This window comes from Myotis yumanensis, unplaced genomic scaffold, assembly GCF_028538775.1.
Source record: "Myotis yumanensis isolate MYYU_CA2020_CCGP unplaced genomic scaffold, mMyoYum1.0.hap1 SCAF_15, whole genome shotgun sequence".
Classification (NCBI taxonomy): domain Eukaryota; kingdom Metazoa; phylum Chordata; class Mammalia; order Chiroptera; family Vespertilionidae; genus Myotis; species Myotis yumanensis.
Window position 1 is genome coordinate 10,581,449 of NW_027223766.1, and position 23,627 is coordinate 10,605,075.

The window sequence follows — 23,627 nt, forward strand, 5'->3', positions numbered from 1 at the left end:
CTTTGTGGTCTGGCAGTGGGAAAGGAACGTGACTTTGGCAAAAGGGTCTGAAAGTCCGTTGCTGTCGGCCGCGATGAGGCCCCGGGCTTGGTACATGTGCGCCCTCAGCTGGAAGATATGCCGGTCTGTGGACAGACAGTGGAAAGGGCGGTGTTAGTGGGCTTCTAGGCGCGTGGGTGTCTGTGTGCCACGTGTGGCTGCGGCTGCATCCAGAGAAGGACAATGGAACCACGGCACCACCAGCCCGAGCCTGAAATGGATGCAGGAAAAAGATGGTGTTGACGGCACTCAGGAGCCAGGCATTCTCCTTGGTGCTTTCATAACAACCCTGTGAAGTAAATATAATTATCTCCATCCCACAGATGAGGGAAATGGCTCACCAAAAGGCTAAGATACTGTTCCAAGTTTACAGAGCTAAAAAAATGCCCAGAGCCTGGGTTTCATTTCTGTCATGTTCAAAATCACCTTCTCTTTCTAAAATACCACATTTTAATTCATAGTAATTCTTCTGTTTCCACTGGTGTGTGTGTGTGTGTGTGTGTGTGAGAGAGAGAGAGAGAGAGAGAGAGAAACAGGTTTCTCCACAAATGGTTTTTACTTCAATAAACTCAATAAAGTCTTAACTCATCCATTCATCTACTCATCCATTCAGCCAGCCAAGGTCATTTTGAGCACCTATGTGTGCCAGGTACAGTTCTGGTCTCTACGGGTTCTGAAGTAGTTAAGACAGCCCTGCCCTTGGAGAGCTCCAGGGAGAGAGGGTAACAGATCACAAAACACCACAATCACAGTGACAGGAGACAGGACCAAGTGTCCTGAGAGAGATACAGACAGAGGACATGGGAGGTTAAAGGCAGGCGCGAGCACACCTGTTTGGCGGGATGGGAGGCAGAGAGAGGGCTGCAGGTGGAGGCAGACCCGGGTTCGATGGGGGAAGACCAAGTAGGAGCTGAGAAGTTCCCAGCAGGGAAAGTCTACTAGAACGTCACTCCAAGAAACATGCTGCAGAGGGTCAGAAAGCTCTGGGGAAAGTCTCTTCTCTCCTCTGAATTGTTTGTAGCTGGACAGACCGGGTACCTTGGGTCGCTAGAGGTAGTGTCCATAAGAATAAGAAGATAACCTGATTTGGGTATTTTTCACCCAAAGATAAAACACTAAGGACAGGATGGAAAGCAGTGGGAACAAAGCAAGTTCTGGAGGTTGTTTGCTCCATCAGTTACTAGCTGTGTGATCTTCGGCATTTCTAAGCATCTCTGATACATCCTTTGTGATCTGCAAAATGAAGAAGCCACCCAGGGTTGATGTGAGAAATAAATTAAATCTTCTGTGTAAAGTGTAGGGCACAATGCTTGGCAGGTGGTAGGTGTTTTCTCCAGAAGCTTGTCTTCTCTGACTATTGAGCTTTTAGTAGTCAAGGTCAACCAACATCAGAGGAGCCTTGCATGACAAAGGAAACCTGGCTCAATTCAAAACTCAGCTTCTGGCGAAGTGGAGGTAAAACTGCACTAGAGATCCTGCAAATTGAAGCAATTTGGAAACAAGCAAAATGCAACTGTAAGGCATTAATATTTATAACAAAATTTAAGTATTATGAAAATGTAAACAGGATAGCAGTCATGAAAAATATCTGCAAAGGAGAAAGGCTTATATAAAGCACTCTGAATTTCTAGAAGCAGCCAAGTCAAGAAGCAAGCTGCAGAAACATGCTGACCTCACCGATACCGGCTTCCACTGGGTCCTTCCTGAGAAATGTACATGCCTGCTGTTGACAGATCAAAACCCCAATGCCGTGCAAAAGGGAAAATCTGCTTTAATTCCACAGGTCATAGCAACAGAGAACTCACTGATATGTACTGAAAATACATAGTTCACTTCAAATCCAAACTCAACCTACATAGTCTGCCTACAAAAAAACAAATTGCTTTCTCTCCATTAACACAAAAATACAAATTTTCATTTGAGATGTGTCTAATGACTTCACTTTATTCTTTTAGATCAGACATTGGAAGGTAAGGAAGAAAACTTAGAAACTCTATTAAAAGAAGACTAAGTTGATCTTAAAATAATGCACAAGCAACAGGCATGTCTCCCTCCTCACTGTTTCCTCAGAAGCCCACTAGCGACACCTCACGACCCTCTGCCCAGTGGGCAGCATACCTTGGTAGATCAGGTTGGCTGGAGGGTGAGTGGGGACAGCCACTTTGGAGGATATTTCTGCTTCATAGCCGCCTGGCAAGTTGTCCAAAATGGCACTGGAGTGTTTGGCCGAGCCCAGCCACAGGTACACGTCGACTTTGGCCTGCACCGACCAGCCAGCTGGCCGTTTGCCAGGAAGCTGCGGAGAGGTGACAAGGAAGCCCACCTCATTAGAAAGAGCTGATTATGGGCCCTGCTCTTTGAGAAATGAGGTCCTTCCTGCGTACGTAGGGACACATCCAGGGGGTGTTCAGAGAGCAGTTCTCAGGAGCTCATCTTGTAGCAAAATGAGACCAATGACCCATAGCCCCAGAGGTGGATTCAGTCTTAGTGGGGCCTGAAGCTCAAACAGGCACTGTGTTACACACTTCTGAGCCTTGCACATTTAACCCTCACAGGTAGGTATGGTTATTGCCCCCATTTTATAGATGAAAAAACTCAGGCTCAGAGAGGTTAGGTGAGTTTTCAAAGAACACTCAGCTTTTAAGGGACAGAGCCAGGACTCAAACCCAAGAGAGATGACTTCAGGTCTAGACTCCAGTCTCTGACCCCCACCACCTGCCTCTTCCCACACTGAGTTGAAATCTCCCTTCCCAGACCTTCCAAGTGCCTGGAGCTCCAGCAACAGCCTCTACCTCTTGGCTTCATTCAGAAGAACTCAAATGCTTCTTCCATAGGTCAAGCCTCCATGTGCTTGAAGGAACCTACGTGCTCTACCATGCTCTTTCTTCCCGGCTAAATACTTCTCATTCCTTCCTCCCTTCCTCATGCAGTGTGGTTTCTAATCCCCTCACCCATCACCAGGATTAGGAGACTCCTTGCCCCCATCTAAGGAGACCCAGGCCCCAGACTTGGCTGCATTCAGGATCGCTGGCAAGGCCTTCGCTCTGAGAATGGCAACCTGCCCATATTTTGTTGTCCCTTCTAAGTGGCTTTCCTTAGTTTTCTTACGATTTCCTATCAGTATTGCCCTCTTCCTTCTGTACCACTTCTTTTCCATAGAGAATCACAAAATCCTACTATGAGAGGCTACGGGAGCAGAGAAGTGGCAGTAGGTACTTCCATTCCTTCTTTAAGACTCAGTACTTTGGAGCTGGACCAGTAGAGAAGCACCCCAGGAAGAGGGAATTGCATGAACAAAGATAGCAGGAGCAGGAACTGACAGTGGTGACTCAGGCTAACGTTGGAGAATCCTGCTGGTTATGTTGAGAAGTTTGGATGTGATTCTTTAGGGAGTGGAATATGTTCTTTATTCAGGTTACAAATAGGGTAAAAGGTCATTTTGTTGTTGGTAAAGACAACCACTCCACAACTTATAATTCTAAAATTTATAATAAGACAAATAATTCTCAATTCATCACTTCTATAATATCAATAATAGCTAAGATGCATTAAGCACCTGTTCAATAAAACAAATATTTATTGAGAGCCTAAGGTTATTTTGTTGTAATAAAAGCAATCCCTCTGCCATTTGTAGATATCACAGTGATGTGCCTAAAAGAGGGCTTGGCACCCAGTAAATATTTGTTGAATTATTTATTTTTCTAATGATGATGATGTAATAATATTTCACATGCATTGAGCACTTACATTGTCCAGGCCCTGGTCTAATGTTCCCTCATCCACAAAGAATGTCCCATTACCGGCATACTTTTAGCAAGTCATAGGTAATCATTCATCTTCATTATGACTAGAAAGTATATACTTTATTGTGTGTTTTAACGATAAAGAAATGGAGGTTCAGAGCGGTGAAGACAATTGTCCTGTGTCACAGAGTGAGGCAGGGGTAGAGCTAAGACTCAAGCCTGCTCTACCTGGTTCAGACCCCATACTCTGAGCCAGTGGTCCTCACACACTGATGTGTATACCAGTGGATAAGAGTTACCTGGGCATCTGTTTCAAATGTAAATTCTGATTCCGTAGGACCGGGTTAGAGTGTGAGATTCTGCATTTATTTCTCCCTGTTGGTGCTGATCATGCTGGTCTACTAACTTCAGTTTTAAGTATTTAAGCACCAAGAATCCTGACTTACTATGTTGCATTGCTCCACGCTGGTCTGGTATACTTTGCTTCTTAAAGTAAAACAAACAAACAAACCAAAAAAAGTGCATTCACTTCTACTGCTATGAAATGTGCATGTGTGTGTTCATGGTCAGAACCAAAAGCTCAGCTAACATCTTGTGAAAATGTTACACAAGAACCAATGATGCATTCCTAAGTTTGCAGGTTTATGCATCCTTTTTAACATCCACAAATTGACAGAAGATCTGACTTCGGTTGGTGGGCACACAATGCAATATACAGATCATGTGTCATAGAATTATACACTCAAAACAGATATAATCTTATTAACCAATGTCACCCCAATAAATTTAATTAAAAATAAAAATAATTTTAAAAAACAAAGTAAAATACACAAATTGAAATTGCTTGCAAGACAGTGCAGAGTCTCACTTAAGTACCCAAGTTGGAGTGCACGCAGCATTACCAAGCACCACGCTAGGTGCTTGCAGCAGCCTCGTCCCATCTTTAGCTTCACAGGCATTTCTAGCCTGGGAGTGTCTTCCCCTCCTCCTCCTCCTCTCCTGTCTCTCATGAGCCCCTGTAGCCTGACCAACCATAGCAACGTCTTTCTTTTTGAGAATAGCATGGGGGAATAAACAGAGAACAATAAAGAATGCAAAAGCACATTGAAAAACTGTGATCACCAATGTATAAACATTTCATGAGACAGAAGGCTAAAGTCTTCGCCTCCCACATGCCCCACCCACCTCCCTGGGGGTCCTGGTGAATGCCTGCTGGCTTAAAAGAAAGAGAAATCCTGGCAAGTCAGCAAAGGGAGAGAAAGATGCTAATTCACACGAGCTGTGTTGAAGTTGGTTCAATCAGTGTTAGTAAGAGAAAGGTTTGTTTGCCTTGGAGGTTTCACTCTGGCAGGACCCAGACACCACTTTCTGCTGCTCCCAGGGAAAGCAGGATGGAAAGCTAGAGGTCTGAGAAGAAGAGACTGGCCCCGGGGTGCGGAGCAGAGACAGGGTAGAGATGGGGGTGAGAATGAGAAGAGGTCTCTAGAGTTAATGCCTGGTGAACTGGCACAGAGAGACAGAGCGTCACCTTCTGGCTGGGCTCTAAGTGCATACCAAGAGTTTCCTTTTGGTAATGAATGAATGTCCTTTTCTGCCCTTCGGTCACTAGGGGCACTGTGGGTATGAGACTGGAGGGGGAGAACTCAGCTTTTTGTGGATGGTGGATTGGGCGGAGCATTGTTCCAGCATTGTTAGTAGCATTATGAATATGTTTAAATTAGAGAAAAAGAAAGACCATGGAACCAGGGACCACAAAAGCCTGGTTGCCATGACGGGTTTACCATTCCTCAGCCATGTGTGTTCAGATGAGGCACTTGCGCTTCCTTAGATTAATATTCCCCAAACTGGGCCCCTAAGAACAGTAGCTTCCTAAAATTTATAAATAGCTATTCTAGATGAATACAATTGGCAAGCTTGGATTATAAAAGCTGAAGATGTTTCCTGACTGCAGGACTTCTTAGAGCCTTTGTGGGAACTGGGAAAGTCCAAGAGGGGGATTCAACTGCAACCTCCCAAATGCGTTTGAACAAGAATGTTTATGGAGCCCCTTGAAGGATAGCGGTTCTGTAAAATAGACTTTGAGCAAACTCTGGCCTGGAGGTTTTAGTTTTACATTCTATCCTTTGTCTTATTGCACTTCCTAATGCTCAGGTGAGAGTTGGGAGTGAGTGGCAGGCGTGTGGAGCCTTTGTTTCCCTGGCACAAAGCTAGCGTTTTTTCAGATTTACCAGTTCAGTGAAGAGAAGAGCAGAAAGGGAGGTGAAGGGAGGGGGTTAAAAGCAGGGGCGACAATCACAAGAGGACTAAAAATAGTTCTGCTGAGTCATCTTATCAAGATGTGTCATCATGTCCGTAGGATTGAATTCAACAAAATTTACAAAGCTATCACCCTGAGCAATCCCAATGGAAGAAGGAAAATACAGATAAAGAATAAACCAAGGTTCTCAATCCTGAGCTATGTCTACCCGCAGGCTTTATTTGACAGTCGTTCTTTGTTCTCATTTTAAATAATGCCAGGATACACCAAAATATTTAGGAGGGAGCAACAGCCCACTGATTTTCTGGTATTTTTAGCACAGGGCCTTTGGAAATGATTTGCTATTTTTAAGATAAATGTTTCTTGTGGATGGAGAAAGCTGAAGAAAAATCCTGATATTTGTGGTGAACAACTTGCATGAAAATTTCCTTTTACAGTTATCATTTTATGTTATTTTCTGTCATGTGTGTAAAATGATTTTTAAACTTGCCCCTGTAAAGGCAGTGCATAATTCCAGAAACATCCTCTGGATGGTGGAGGCCCATCTGTTTGAATGCCAGTGTTTATTGGGTGATTACTCTGGGTGATGCACAGTCTATGTTCTGTATTTGTATTTATCTACTCAATCCTCAACTCCACCTCCACCTGAATGAAGAACAGGAGACACAGAAATGGTAAGTAACTTACACAAGGTCACACAGCTAAGAAATATTAGCCCTGGAATTCTGTTATGGATCAAGTTGTATTCCCTCAATATTCACGTGTTGAAGTCCTATCCTAACCACACTGCCTTAGGATACGGCCTTGTTTGGAAATAGGGTCATTACAGGTATAGTTAAGATAAGGTTGAACTGGAGAAGGCTTCTTATAAAAAGAACACCATGCGAGGAGAGACACACACAGGGAGAAGGTTGTGGAGACTGGAGTTATGCTGTCACAAGGCCAGGATCTACCAGAAGCGAGAGGAGAGGCTGGGAACAGGTCCTTCCCTGTCGCCCTCAGAGGGAGCAGGGCCCTGCTGACATCTTAACCTCAGATTCTCAGCCTTCAGAACTGTGAAATAACGCATTCAAGTTGTTTAAGCCACTCTGTGGTATTTTGTCACAACATCCCTAGCAAAGGAATACAAATTCCAACCCAGAGTCACCTGATTTCAAAGCCCGGGCATTACGCCATTACCCCACACTGCCTCTTCTGCCTGCAGTCAGCCATCACATCTACAGGAGACTTTAGCAACTGGATGGCATAGAGGCTATCTATCCTGGCTGCTGATTGCGTATTTATATCAAGCACTTGCCCAGCCTTTGCTGATACCTAAAGGGATGAGGAATAACACTATGAACCTCCATTTAGAGAAATATTTCCCTATAATGGTTATCATGGATCCCAGTTCTATCCTCTGGTTCTATCATGAGTCCTCATTCCAGACACACAGACACACAGACACACACACACACACACACACACACACACACTCAATCCATCATTCCTGTGGTGGGTAACCCTCCAAACACTCAAAGTCTCTGTCATGTTGTCACATCGTCTCACTTAAGCATGGCTCTCTCTCCATCCATCGTTCGCAGGGCATGGTTTTGAACCACCTCACCCTCCTTCTGGGGAAGTAGAAATCCGAACTGGAATTGTCAGGATAGTCTAGTAAGAGTTAGGAAAGGGTCATCAGTCATTGCTGAGTGTTAAGCCTTTCGACCACTCTTTCTCCATATTTGCCCAAGTCTACTTCTGCGACAGAAATAACTTTGTAATAGAGGTAAAATACCCAGGGTCTCCAAGAAAGGCTCAAATCTTAAGTTAGAGACAGTAGAATCCATCCAGAGATTATTCCTATGGGTGTCCAATCCTGAGGCATTGGGGGACCCTGTCTTTATGAAGGGTGCAGGGACCCAAGTTGAAAAGACTAGCAGATTTTTATAATTTAAAGCCACTGGCAATCCTGAAATAGCAGTTCTGTGGAATATAAACCTCTTTTCTCGTCATTTTCTTTGAAATCAATTTTTAAAATACAGAAGAACTTCCATGAAAAATAAATGCCATGGACAAGTTATATAAGAGAAGAGGTGGAGAGGTAACTAATAGAAAAATATTCATTCTTCCTAGTAATCAAAGCAATAAAAATTAAAATAACCTTGAGGTGCACTCAATAGATTAAAAGAGAAAACTTATATGTGTCTGGTGACATAGTAATTGGAAAATATTCAGCCTCAAGACAGTCTGTGGAATCACAATTTAAATCAAGAGGGGCAAGGGATTCCAGTTGTCCTCAGACCTCTGATGCTTGGGGAAGCATCAGAGATATGGACACACAGTAAGAATGCTGAGTGACCCAGGAAAAACAGAGATTTCTCATCTTTGAGTCAAAAGTAATGCAGACTTACTTTGAGGAAATGAGTCTTGATGGTCCCACAGTATTTACCCATCTGCTCCCTGACAGGGGAGTAGAGCAGGTCTTTGGAGGCGATGCGGGCATAGGCCACTCTCTTGTTGTTGCTGAGCATCCAGAGGAAGACATCAGGGATGGTGTGCTGTGGCTGTAGGGATGGAGGGGAATGGATTTGATAGGTTGGTGTTTAACAACTGCACGCCCAGAGTTCTCCTATCCTGTCCTCCTTCTGCAGAGCAAACTCTGTGACTTAACCCACCCAGGTACTTAAAACGTCTCTGCAATCAAGCAAGTGTAAGTGTAGCTTCTTGGAAAAGAGGAAGCTTTAGGTCACGAATTACCAATAAGGTAAACTCATCTGCCAAATTGCTCACTGTGCTGGAAGGAAATACAAACTGCACCGAAGATTTGGGATCTTTAGTGGCCTGCTTTTCTCCATCTGCTGAACAAACATTTTCACACCTTCCCATTTTTCAGTCTTGTAATAGTGATTAAGCTTCAAGCACTGGGTCTCCTAAGAACCAGGTAATATTTCCAGAATCTTCAAATAAAAAAACAAAACGCCATGAATGTCTTTCCATTTACTCTCGGAAGGGAAAACAGTTCCACAGGGACTTTGGGCCTAAACTATGATTGCAAGCATTTTAGCTCCATGTGAAGTGGTTATTCAGGAGAAACTTGACTGAACTGCACAGAAAATTAGACGTTAGAATTGAGCTATTCAACGGAGGAACTGCAGAATTCCTCGCCAAGAGGCCCATTGTGTTATGAGTGTCTGAAATGTACATTTCTGAACCCACGCAGCTACGGAAACAAAAGGGAAGTATATTGTCATAAACGACATTCCTGGGCCGGAAGCAGATGCTCTGTATTTTGAAATCCCCAGTGCTCTGGTGCACCTGGCACCCTCATCAGGTATCTCTTCTCCCTCGATATGGAAACAAACATCCCTGTGGACACTTTCCTGGCCACAGGGTTGGTCAATCAGAGAGCTGAGGCCCTGGTGCCTGGTTTGAAATTTCTGGATGTTTATTAAAATCCCTGTATCTACTAAAAGGACTGTCTCACTGTTTATTATGCCTTCAGAGAATAATTGATTTGCAACAAGAAATATAACATTGAGAAACAAAGAAGCAATAAATCTGTGCTTCTTCCTGCAACCTTCCCACACAAAACCTTGTGTCTGACAGAAGCAAACATGAGGGCCTTTATATTTTATTTATTTACTAGTGGCCTGGTGCATGAATTCGTGCACATTGAAAGGAAAATAATTAGAAGAAATATTTTAAATATCACTATTCGCCCTTTCTCTATAATAGCAGTGTCAACCAAATTCACGATCAACAATGACAGATCGAAACACATGTGTGCGATTGGCGCCAGCGAGAACTTTATATGTATAGCACATGCATGAGTCAACTTAACCTTTTATTTATATGTGTGTGTGTGTGTGTATATATATATATATATATATATATATATATATATATATATATTAAACTTGCTTAATTAGACCTGCTTTCTGATGTAGCTAAGCTTTTTCCAGCCCAGTGAAACACTCCAGCTTCTCTTTCAGGTAATTGTCAGCAACACAGCAGTAAATATCAACATGAAGCAGATTATTATTGTAGATCATGCAGGGAGAACAAAGGGTAAAATATTTAACTGCAGCAGTGTTTGAGTATATTCTGCACAGTGAGAAAACCTGAAGTCATTTTCAAGGCCCGCCAGTACTTCTTTTCAGTCAGCTCGAGTTTCTAAGCTTTCTAGATCTCCATTTTCCGGCTAATGAAAAGAAAATAGGATTCCACCGAGTCTCCTATCTATCTACTCCAGGACTTCTGTGAGGATCAAATGATAAGAGGCACGGGAAAACGCTTCACAGACATTTGGTTAAAGTGTGAAATTTTTCCACCTGGCTATAAAGCCTGGGCTGAAGAAACTGCAAGGAGGTTAGCTGTCGCTAGGGAGAGGAAGCCAGTTACTGCTAAGTGACATCATTACCCGGACAGACAGTTAGCATATTAGCCTTTTATATATATAGATTTTGTTTGTTTCTTTGGGGGCATATTTTTAATTATATAATCAATATATGAATACATTCTTATAAATAACTCAAATAATAAAAGTGATCAGATAAATGTATAATAAGGGCCTTTTTAGATCATTCTAGACATCATCAGAAGATAATGGTTATGACTAACTTACCAATGAGCTGACTTGACCTTTACTGAACATGAGTTTCGATCCTCTGTTGAAAACTTATCAAAGATCATGTGCTAATTTTGACTTTTTTTGAGTCCATTAAGGAACATGCTTTTTACTTCTGAATATTCAAGCTTCATTTTTTTAAAAATCAATAAAGCTATAGATGTTTGGCTTAATTTTAAAATCTCCTTTTTCACCTCTAAACTAATAGTGCCTGCTCAGCTCAGTAGAGTTCAGGAACAATATTGCTCTTTCGTTGTTATCCAACATTGAGACCTCACTGGGAGAACACCCAGTCGAATCTTCCTAATGAGGCTCGCCATTAGAGTTGATTACCTCGTCCACAAGGAAGCGGATTTTTTCCACAAAATTTTGGGCTTCGTGGATCATTTCATCAAGTGATAACTTTTTCTTCTGCTGCTGAATGATCCCTTTGGCCTTCTTGGCCATCGCATCCTAAAACAAGACAAGAATCAGTGCAGATCTTTCTAGAAATCTGGATAAGCACTGCCCTGTTGCAGGAAAATCCTGAAGGTGTTCATTAGCTCCACACGGAGCCACTCATGGGGCTATTTCAGGGCCTGCCACTAAGTGTGCTGCCCATTTAGTAAAAATATCATAGGAGTATGGAGGCAGTGAACAGCATCTCACTTCCCTTTGACAGATAAGAACCTGAGGCCCAGAAAAGTCAGAGTTTGTCAAGGTCCCATAGCTCTGGCAGACAAGACCAGAATCTAGGTTTTCTGATACTAACAACAACTATAATAATAGCAGCTAAAATGTATTGAGCTCTTAATCTGTCCTGGGCAATGTTCTAACTGCTGTGTTAATCCTCATAGCAACCATAGCCACCTTAGGGACTAGGGTAGGGACTATTTTTAAAAAAATATATTTTATTGATTTTTTACAGAGAGGAAGGGAGATAGAGAGTTAGAAACATCGATGAGAGAGAAACATCAATCAGCTGCCTCCTACACACCCCCTACTGGGGATGTGCCTGCAACCAAGGTACATGCCCTTGACTGGAATCAAACCTAGGACTTTTCAGTCCGCAGGCTGACGCTCTATCCAGTGAGCCAAACCAGTTAGGGTTGGGGTAGGGACTATTATTCCCATTTGACAGCTGGGGAAATAGAGTAATGCAGCTCTGAGAGGCAGAGCTGGAGTTGACCTCCAGCTGAGTCCAAGTCCTTGATTACTGTCCTCACCACCTCTCCCTAGAGGCCTGGTGGATGCTTCCAAACCTAGGTGGCATCATTTGAGAAATGCCACCAAGGAACTCAGCATGAGTGATTGAAACACCCAAAAGTGTTTACTTGGATTCATTCGCTCAGCCCACATTTATGTGCTTAGGGAAAAACCCCAAATACTTACCAGTGATTTCAAAGGCCCTGAGTGAGTTAGCCCTGCCTACTCCCCACTTCCTCCCATAGTGGTTCGAACGAACCAGTCAATAACTTGATAAGAAAAAAGGGATGGTTAAGACAGAGGGAACAACTACATATGACGTCACCTAACCACTGAGGGTTCAAAATTGCTGGAGCATAGACATATGGGAAGGGAGTAATGGGCGAGAAGTCTGGGGTGCTAGGTTGGAGCCAGACAGTAGACATCCCTGTACATCATATAAAAGAAAACTGGACTTTATCCTATGAATGATTAAGATCTCCAGTGACTATTTTAAGCAACAGTGATCTAGTTGGCTTTGTGCTTTAGAAAGCCCATTCTGGTTGTGGTAGGGAGATGGATTAAAGAAAGACTACTGCAATAGTCTAGATCAGAGACATGAAGGCCCTCAGTTTAGATAGTGAATTTGGGGATGAAGAAGTGGAGTAAGTTCCAGAGTCTTTGAGGGGCAGAATCAACAAGGCCTGGAATCGAACTGGCTGTTTAGGATGAGAGGTAAGGATTCAAATTTGATTCTCAGTTTTCTGGCTGGAGAAATGAGTATAGCTGGCAGGATGGGGAGCAAGTTTAGGTGGGAAGATGATGGGCTGAGTAGGATATGTGTATTGAGTCTGCAGTGCTGTGAGACAAGCAAGTGGCATGTCCACTAGGAGGTTGGAAATACAGGTCTGGAGATGAGGAGGTAGGGCTGGGCTACTGCAGAGACATTGAAATCATGGACTTGTTCAGGCCAAGGATGGGCAGACACTGAGAATACACTGTGTGGGCAGTGGGCAGTGGGTGACATTGAGGAGACAGGGAAGGGTGGTCCAAGGAGCTGAAGAAGAATTGGGCCAGGAAGAAGACCCTGTGTACGGTGAGGACCTGGCCTCACTGGGAGTACAGAAAATTAGTACACAAACCTTCACTTATTTTGCTGGAAAGGATGAACCAGGAGTTTTGAGACTTGAGTTTTAGTCTCTCTAAGACAATGATGGATTAGCTGTGACCTTTAAAAAATCGTTAAATCTTTCTGGGCCCCACTCACATCTTTGAAATATATCTGGCCAGGCAAATACTGAGTCATTGTTCTTTGCAGAATTATCATGGCCTCATATAAAATGTCCCTTGGTGCCACTGCTGGAACCGAAGTTTAGAGGTGAGAGAAGCCAGGGTCTGACTTGGCCTGGCATTTCTCAGTCTCCCTCATTCTGCAGGGTCTGAGCATCTATAAGAATGCAGGGCCTCCAGGACACAGAGGCATACCAGCTACAGCCTGTTCTCAAGAAGCGCTTACATCTTCTAAAAATATGTATTTTTTATTTTTTAAATTACAGTTGACATACAATCTTATACTAATTTCAAGTGTACAACCCCATAGACATTTATATAACTTACGAAGTGATCACCCCAATAAATCTAGTACCCACCATACATAGTTATTACAATATTATTAACTATAGTCCCTCCGCTGTACTTGACATCGCTGTGACTATTCTGCAACTACAAATTTGTACTTCTAAACCCCTTCACCTTTTTCAGCCACCCCACTAACCCCTCTGGCAACCATCAAAATGTTCTCTGTGTCTATGAGTCTGTTTCTGTTCTGCTTGTTCATTTATTTTGTTTTTTAGATTCCATACATAAGTGATATCTGGCATTTGTCTTTCTCTGTCTAACTTATTTCACCAGCATAATACCCTATGGGTGCATCCACATTGCTGCAGAGGACAAGATTTCCTTCTTTTCTATGGCCACCTCATATTTCATTGTGTACACATGCACCACTTAGGAAGTGCTGACAACTTTTAACACAGTGCTTAATGGGAGGAAACCAAGAAGAGGAAGACTAGTTATTTGTTCTGTTGTTGTTGTTCTTGTTTTTGCTCTCTCAGCTTGTGAAACAGAAGGTCAAGTGAAAGAATCTACAGTCTTTTATAAAATACAAATATCAAGAAAGTGAACAAGAGGAAATCCATCAGAATAGGATATAGGACTAACTGGTGGTCTCCTAGCTCATTCTTGTAAACATTCAATAAATGCTAGTCCCTTTCCAACTCACCCATATATTCCCTGTTCACCTGTGCCTTTATATCATGCAAATGTATAACCTTGAGAACCTTATCCTCATGTAGTCTATGACCTATGCCTCATCCATGAGGTTTATTTTTAAAACACGTTTCAATTCTCTTCAAAGTATAAATAGATTTTCACATACCAGCTCCTGCCAACAGAGCGTAAGTCGTTTCTTATCTAAAGTGGTTTGGTTCAACATCTTGGGCTTCTTTTCTGCCTCAGAGATAAAGGCACTGAAAGAGAAGAAGAAGAATACTTAGTGACAATCCATTTATATAATTCTGGAGATTTGCAAATATACTTCCTGTAATACAATGATAAAGTTAATGAAGCCACAAAACCAAGATTTTTCATTTAGGATTAAGCAACGATGCACTAGCTTTCCTAAGCGACAAAATGAGAATTTTTTCTTATCTGGGAAAAATGATACTCAGACTTCACATGGGGAACAGATGCTGGTTTTTGCAATTTTTCCAATACATATCTATTGTGACTGCTGTCCTAGTTCATAACAACAAACACAAAATAAAGCAGTTTTCCATCATGCAAATTTAACACACACCAAAAGGGTCCTAAAAATTGTCTGCAAAGCAAATGTCTTAGACTCAATACTGGGATGTGCCTTCACATTTTAAAAATTGTACAAAGGACTGAGAGGAACATTTTGAGGAATAAAGTTAAAAATGTGTTCAATCAGAAAATAGTAAAGGTTATGAAGCAATGAAAGAAGATATATACATGGCTTGGAAGTATACATGACTTGGGAAAATGAGATATTGTCCTAATTAGTGATAACTTAAATGCAATACCATTTTCATCTATTAAAAACTGTGATAGTGAGGGAGAGAAAATGGCGGAGGCTTAGACAGACGTGTTGGTGCTTTGTCCCGGACCAGATAGGGGCGAGCAGCTGAAACGGGTAACAATCGGCCCGATCAAGCTGGGGAGGTTCAGCTGAGAGACAGTCTGCAGCCAGGAAAGACAGAAAACTCCTAAAAAATGCGGATGGTTAGAGATTGAGGCTGAAACCTCCCCCTGGGCGCCAGCGCAGCGGCGAGACCGCGCCATCTCAGGCAGCGTTCACCGGCATCTAGAGATCGGCTACTGACCCGGAGGCAACGATTCGCAAACAGCGCGACTGCAAGAGCCAAGGGGAGACCTGCACCCCTCCACGGAAAGATTCAAGCAACAGCGGCTTCCTGATCACCACACGCTCTGCCTGGGGAACAGTTGCTGAGTCTGAAGCCACCCTCCACCAGCCAGAAGAGCCACCACAACTGTGAACAGCACCCATCAGAGGCTCTGCTATCAACAGAGGAGCCGCTGCTACCACAACCGCCCAAGGAGCAACCACAGACCGAGGAGCCACTGCCACCCAGGGAGCAGCCACTGCCACCCAGGGTCCGGCCACTGAACGATTCAACAACAAGTAATGTCAGTGAGATCAAACATGGGTAGACAAAGAAACCCCCAAAGGAAAGAAAAGGAGGACTCGCCAGAAAAGCAGCTAAGTGAGACAGAGATATGCAACATGACGGAAAAAGAATTCAGAATAAGGTTCCTAGAGTACATGCACCGGATGTTCAAGAAGCAAGAAGAAACAGATGAAAAACTCAACTACGTATGCAAGAAGCTAGAAGAAACAGATGAAAAAATCAACAACTTAAGTAAGTCCCAAGAAGAAATGAAGAGCGACTTAGCTGCAATAAAAAACACCATTGAAAGTATCAACAGTAGACTGGGAGAAGCGGAGGACCGAATCAGTGAATTAGAAGACAAGGAAGCAAAACACACTCAAACTGTACTGCAAATGGAGAAAAAAATTAAAAGACAGGAGGAGAGCCTAAGGGAACTTTGGGACAACATGAAACGAAGCAACATACGAATAATAGGGGTGCCAGAACAACAGAAAGATGAACATGGATTAGAAAACCTATTCGAAGAAATAATATCAGAAAACTTCCCTGAGGTGGGGAAGAAAAAAGTCACACAAGCCCAGAGAGTCCCAAACAAGGTGAACCCGAAAAGACCCACACCAAGACACATCATAATTACCATGGCAAATGTTCAGGATAAAGAGAGAATCTTACAGGCTGCAAGAGAGAGGCGGAAAGTAACATACAAGGGATCTCCCATTCGATTATCAAATGATTTCTCAACAGAAACACATCAGGCCAGAAAAGAATGGACGGAAATCTACAAAGTGATGCAAAGCAAAGGACTGAATCCAAGAATACTCTATCCAGCAAGGCTATCATTCAAAATTGAAGGGGAAATAAGAAGCTTCACAGACAAAAAAGGGCTAAGGGAGTTTATCACCACCAAGCCAGCCATGCAAGAAATGCTAAAGGGACTGGTGTAAAAGAAGAAATATCAAGCTCAGAAAGAAATCAGCCACACACACACACAAAAAAAGAAATGGCTACAAACAAGTACCTTTCAATAATAACTTTAAATGTAAATGGACTAAATGCTCCAAATAAAAGACATCGAGTGGCTGAATGGATAAAAAAACATGACCCATACATCTGCTGTCTACAAGAGACCCACCTCATTGGAAAGGACTCACACAGACTGAAAGTGAAGGGATGGAAAAATATCTTTCACGCAAATGGAAAGGAAAAGAAAGCTGGGGTAGCAATACTTATATCTGACAAAATACATCTCAAAGTGAAGGCCATAACCAGAGATAAGGAAGGCCACTTCATAATACTAAAGGGATCAATACAACAAGAAGATATAACCCTGGTAAACATATATGCACCCAATGCAGGAGCACCCACATACATAAGAAAACTTCTGGAAGATATCAGGGGAGATATCGACAATAACACAATCATAGTAGGGGACTTTAATACACCACTGACATCACTGGATAAATCCGCTAGACAAACAATCAGCAAAGAAACAGCAATCCTAAATGACTCACTAGATCAGATGGACTTAATTGACATCTTCAGAACTCTACACCCCACAGCTGTGGAATATACATTCCTCTCAGGTGCTCATGGGACATATTCAAAAATAGACCACATATTGGGTCACAAGCAAAGTCTCCACAAATTCAAGAAGATTGAGATCATAAAAAGCATCTTCTCAGACCACGATGGCATAATGTTAGAAATAAACTACAATAAAAACAACCCAAAATACTCAAACACTTGGAAGCTGAATAGCATGTTATTAAATATTGATTGGGTTACCGATGACATCAAAGAAGAAATTAAAAACATCCTGGACACTAATGACAATGAAAACACAACAATCCAAAACCTCTGGGACACAATGAAAGCAGTCCTGAGAGGGAAGTTTATAGCTCTACAGGCCTATCTCAAAAAACAAGAAAAAATGGTAGTTAATCATCTAACTCTACAACTCAAAGAATTAGAAAGAGAGCAACAAGAAAAGCCCAGAGTGAGCAGAAGGAAGGAGATAATAAAGATTAGAGCAGAAATCAATGACATAGAGACCAAAAAAACAATACAGAAAATCAATGAAACCAAGAGCTGGTTCTTTGAAAGGATAAACAAGATTGACAAACCCCTCGCCAGGCTCACCAAGAAGCAAAGAGAAAGGTCCCAAATAAACCAAATCAGAAATGATAGAGGCGAAATAACAACAGACCCCACAGAAATACAAATGATTGTTAAACAATACTACGGGCAACTCTACTCCAACAAACTAGACAACCTGGAGGAAATGGACAAATTCCTAGAAAAATACAACATTCCAAAACTCAATCAGGAAGAATCTAAAAACCTCAATAGGCCAATAACTATGGAAGAAATTGAAGCAGTCATCAGAAAGCTTCCAGCAAACAAAAGCCCAGGGCCAGACGGCTTCACAGGGGAGTTCTACCAAACATTCAAGGAAGAACTAAAACCTACCCTCCTCAGACTACTACAAAAAATTCAAGAGGAAGGAACACTTCCAAGCTCATTCTATGAAGCCAGCATCACCCTAATACCAAAACCAGGTAAAGACATCACAATGAAAGAGAATTACAGGCCAATATCCCTCATGAACATAGATGCCAAAATCCTCAACAAAATCTTAGCAAATCGGATCCAGCAGTACATCAGAAGGATCATACACCATGACCAAGTAGGATTTATCCCAGAGATGCAAGGATGGTACAACATCCGTAAATCAATAAATGTGATACATCACATAAACAAATTGAAAGAAAAAAACCACATGGTCATATCAATTGATGCAGAAAAAGCATTTGACAAAATCCAACACCCATTTTTGATAAAAACTCTCAGAAAGGTGGGAATAGAAGGATCATACCTCAACATAATAAAAGCCATATATGACAAGCCCACAGCCAACATCATACTCAATGGACAAAAACTAACACCATTTCCCCTAAGAACAGGAACAAGACAAGGATGCCCACTCTCACCACTCCTGTTCAACATAGTACTGGAAGTATTAGCCATTGCAATTAGGCAAGAAGAAGAAATAAAAGGCATCCAAATTGGAAAAGAGGAAGTAAAACTGTCCTTATTTGCAGATGACATGATATTATACATACAAAACCCTAGAGACTCCATCAAAAAGCTACTAGACTTAATACATGAATTTGGCAATGTAGCAGGATACAAAATTAACCCCAAGAAATCTGAGGCATTTCTATACACCAATAGTGAACTTTCAGAAAGAGAGATTAGAAAAACAATCCCATTTACCATCGCACCAAAAAAATTAAGATACCTAGGAATAAACTTAACTAAAGAGGTTAAAGACCTCTACTCAGAAAACTACAGGACGTTGAAAAAAGAGATAGAGGAAGACATAAACAGATGGAAGAACATACCATGTTCTTGGATTGGTAGAATCAACATCATTAAAATGTCCATACTACCCAAAGCAATCTATACATTCAACGCACTTCCCATTAAAATACCAATGGCCTTCTTCAAAGATCTAGAACGAACTCTCCAAAAATTCATCTGGAATAAAAAAAGACCCCGAATAGCTGCAGCGATCCTGAGAAAGAACAAAGTAGGTGGGATCTCAATGCCAGATATCAAACTGTATTACAAAGCCACTGTTCTCAAAACTGCCTGGTACTGGCACAAGAACAGACATATAGACCAGTGGAATAGAATAGAGAGTCCAGAAATTAGCCCGAACCAATATGCTCAATTAATTTTTGACAAAGGAGGCATGAACATACAATGGAGCCAAGATAGTCTCTTCAATAAATGGTGTTGGGAAAATTGGATAGATATATGCAAGAAAATGAAACTAGACCACCAACTTACACCATATACAAGAATAAACTCAAAATGGATAAAGGACTTAAATGTATGACAGGAAACCATAAAAATTCTAGAAGAATACAAAGGCAACAAAATCTCAGACTTATGCCAAAACAATTTCTTCACTGATACAGCTCCTAGGGCAGTTGAAACTAAAGAGAAACTGAACAAATGGGACTACATCAAAATAAAAAGCTTCTGCACAGCAAAAGAAACCATCAACAAAACAACAAGAAAACCCACCTCTTGGGAAAACATATTTGCCAACGTCATATCTGATAAGGGCTTAATCTCCAAAATTTATAGGGAACTCATACAACTTAACAAAAAGAAGATAAACAATCCAATCAAAAAATGGGCAAAGGATCTAAATAGACACCTTTCAAAAGAGGACATTCAGAAAGCCAAGAGGCATATGAAAACATGCTCAAAGTCACTAATCATCCGAGAGATGCAAATCAAAACAACAATGAGGTACCATCTCACACCTGTCAGAATGGCCATCATCAACAAATCAACAAACGACAAGTGCTGGAGAGGATGTGGAGAAAAAGGAACACTTGTGCACTGCTGGTGGGAATGCAGACTGGTGCAGCCACTATGGAAGGCAGTATGGAGGTTCCTCAAAAAATTGGAAATGGAACTCCCATTTGACCCTGTGATCCCACTACTAGGAATATATCCCAAGAAACCAGAAACACCTATCAGAAAGGATATATGTAACCAGATGTTCATAGCAGCACAATTCACCATAGCTAGGATCTGGAAACAGTCTAAGTGCCCATCAGTAGATGAATGGATTAGAAAACTGTGGTACATCTACACGATGGAATACTATGCTGCTGTTAAAAAGAAGGAACTCCTACCATTTGCAACATCATGGATGGAACTGGAGAGCATAATGCTAAGTGAAACAAGCCAGTCAATGAAGGAAAAATACCACATGATCTCACTCATTCATGGATAATAAAGACCATTACAAACTTTTGAACAATAATAGATACAGAGGCAGAGCTGCCTCAAACTGATTGTCAAACTGCAGTGGGAAGGCCAGAGAGAGTTGGGGGGCAGGAGGGAGGGGAGTAAGAGATCAACCGAAGGACTTGTATGCATGCATATAAGCATAACTAATGGACATAAGACACTGGGGGGTAAGGGAAGGTAGGGGTTTGTCAAGGGCGGGGGGGGGGGGGGGAAGGACACTTATGTAATACCCTTTGTAATACTTTAAGCGAAAAAAAATAAAAATAAAAAAAAAAAAAAAAAAAAAAAAAAAAAAAAAAACTGTGATAGTGCCAGAACCGGTTTGGCTCAGTGGATGGAGCGTCGGCCTGCGGACTGATGGGTCCGGGTTCGATTCCGGTCAAGGGCATGTGCCTGGGTTGCGGGCACATCCCCAGTGGGGGGTGTGCAGGAGGCAGCTGATCGATGTTTCTCTCTCATCGATATTTCTAACTCTCTATCTCTCTCCCTTTCTCTCTGTAAAAAATCAATAAAATATATATAAACAAACAAACAAAACTGTGATAGTAACCAGGGGGGGTGGAGGGCATGAGTGGGGGGGGGGAGGGCAATGGGGGGATAAGGACACATATGTAATACCTTAATCAATAAAGAAAAAAAATGTGAAAGCAGACAAGGTTGGTGAAGCTGTGGGGATGTAGTCACTCCCTTCCACGATTTTAGGAGCAGGTAAATTGTTATAATGTTCAAGAGGCGATTTAACAGCACCAATAAACATTTAAATATCTATATAATTTGATCCAAAAATTACACTAGACTTCTATCCTTCAACAATAACTGAAAATGTTTGTGAGAATACATTTATGCAGTAATCCTTGCTGTGGCATTGTTTATAGGAGCAACTCAATGGTGACAACTTCAATATCAGGGACTGCCTCTGACACGCATCACGGATTGAATACTGAGGATGACTGCTATGTCCTGCTACAGAAAGATGCCAGTGAGGCATTGTTGAGCGAGAAGGCAGCCTGCTGAACAAAGTGTGTGCTATCATCTGTGAAGAACAGTGTTTTTATGGATGTGTGTGTTTGCAAATGCACGGGAGAAAATCCAGGAGGACAAATCCAACTCCTTTCTGGAGAGTGGGGTTAGACAAAGAATTGGGGAAAAGTTTTACTTTATGCATCCCTGCATTTTCTTTTTCTGTAAGATGAGCATGTAGTGCTTCTATGATGAAAGAAAGAAAGAAAGAAGAAAGAAAGAAAGAAAGAAAGAAAGAAAGAAAGAAAGAAAGAAAAGGAAGGAAGGAAGGAAGGAAGGAGGAAGGAAGGAAGGAAGGAAGGAAGGAAGGAAGGAAGGAAGGAGGGACGGAGGGAGGGAGGGAGGGAAAGAAAGAGAAACGAAAGGGGAAGCCTAAGACGCCACATCTCCCCATGCTCTGCCTGCTGCAATTGGAGGCCTCATCTGAAATTCTCTTTGGGTGTATAGTCAAGTTACATTTTTCTCTTAATTTTTAAAAAGAATTAAAATCATTATATTTTGCAGAGGGAGTCTTGTTTTTACACATCTATCTTTCCTAGAGGCACTAGAAATTTCATTCCCCTACCCTCCCAGGATGGACCAGCCCAGGGAGATATGGGGGGGCACTTCTGACTTCTCATCTCTCTCCCTTTTTCACAGGGGGAAAATTACTATTTCCTCATCAAAATGGGGGTGAATGACCACAGCACATATTTCTGTTCATCCTTCGTTTGTCAGACCCAGCCTGCTGCTGGCTGTGGCCTTCTCACCCCACATGGCAAATGGTCTGTCCCTCCTCAGGGAAGCCTCAAAGACCAGCTGCTCAACCATGAATGGGTTTAGGGGACCAAGAAGCCCACCATGACCTCAGGTCCAAGTTGCTTTCTCAAATCCAGGTTTATCAAATATAAAACTAACATTTTTATCTCTGTCCAACCCTCATGAATGTTTTTTCTGTTGATTATGAAATTGAAAGGGGAAATGATTATTATCCCAAGTAACCCCCAATACAGAAAAGTTATTGAACTATTAATTTGCCACAGTTTCTGAAAATATGAGATCGCGAAGCTTTTTAAAGATGCTTAAAAGAAGCCCTGGCCAGTGTTGCTCAGTTGGCTGAGCATCGTCCAATGCGCCAAAAGGTTGCTGATTGATTCCTGGTCAGGGCCCATACGTGGGTTGTGGGCTCCATTCCCAGTAAGGGGGCATACAGGCGGCAGTCAATCATGTTTCTCTCTCACATCAACGTTTCTCTCTCTCTCTCTCGCTCTCTCATCCCTCCCTTCCTCTCTCTCTAAAATCAATAAAAACATTTTTAAAAATAGTTGTTTATTTAAAAAATAATGCTTAAAAGGAATTGCAGGTGGCACTTAGCTCACAGCAAGAGTAGCACTGATATATATTGCTTCTACTATGAAAAACATGACAGAAATTAAAATAGAAAGAAAAATACTACATATTTTTTTCTTTTCTTTTTTTTTAAAGTAAAAATGCTTGTATAGTTGAGAGATTACGAAAGCCAGAACTTATCAAACAGAATACCAAAATGTCGCTATCCCCTATCTACTCGTTTTTTCCTTCCAGCAACTGAATAGCCACCCTTTTCTATTAATTCCATTAAGACAGATTCTCATCTTTGCTCCAGTCCTGACTTAATTTCAAGAGTTAGTCCAAGCGCGCCCTTGTGTGGTAGATAGATCTAACATGACCCCCAAAGATCTACATCTCTATTCTTGTCATTGTGTAATCCCCTCCCTTAGAATGTGCACTGGACCCACTGACTTGTTCATAATAGAATACAGCAAGAGTGTGATGGGATGGCATTTCCAAGATTGGGTCTGAGAAGACCGTGACTCCCATCTTCCTGGCACACACTCTCTGACTCTTCGCTGGCTCACTCTGATGGTCAGCTGTCATGTAGTGAGAGCTGGTGGAGAGGCCCAAGTGGTGAGGAACTGAGGTTGATTTATAACCATCCACTACAAAGGAACTGAAGACCTCAATCCAATTGTCTGAGAACTGAATTCTACAAATAACCATGTGAGCAATCTTGGAAGCAAATCCTTCCCAGCTGAGCCTTGAGATAACCCAGTCAATGCCTTGACTTCAGTCTGTGAGAGGCTCTGAGCAAAGGACCCAGCTATGCCACACCTGGACTCATGGCCAATAGAACTGAGTCTATTAACAGAGATAATAAATACTGTGTTAAGTCACTAAATTTGAGGGTTATTGGTTATTCGGTAATAAGTAACTGATACCCTATTTTT

The 23,627-nt window shown here is 41.9% G+C and overlaps 1 protein-coding gene across 3 annotated transcripts in view; it reads right to left on the minus strand.

Moving 5' to 3' along the window:
- FER1L6 (fer-1 like family member 6) overlaps positions 1 to 23,627 on the minus strand; it is a 126,025-nt gene that overhangs the window by 47,313 nt on the left and 55,085 nt on the right. For all 3 annotated transcript variants that reach the window (XM_070392045.1, XM_070392044.1, XM_070392046.1), the window contains 5 exons: positions 14,250 to 14,340; positions 10,982 to 11,101; positions 8,433 to 8,585; positions 2,158 to 2,335; positions 1 to 125 (listed from right to left, as the gene is read on the minus strand). In XM_070392045.1, the coding sequence (XP_070248146.1) occupies positions 1 to 125; positions 2,158 to 2,335; positions 8,433 to 8,585; positions 10,982 to 11,101; positions 14,250 to 14,340 (667 nt within the window). The remainder of the gene's footprint in view (positions 126 to 2,157; positions 2,336 to 8,432; positions 8,586 to 10,981; positions 11,102 to 14,249; positions 14,341 to 23,627) is intronic.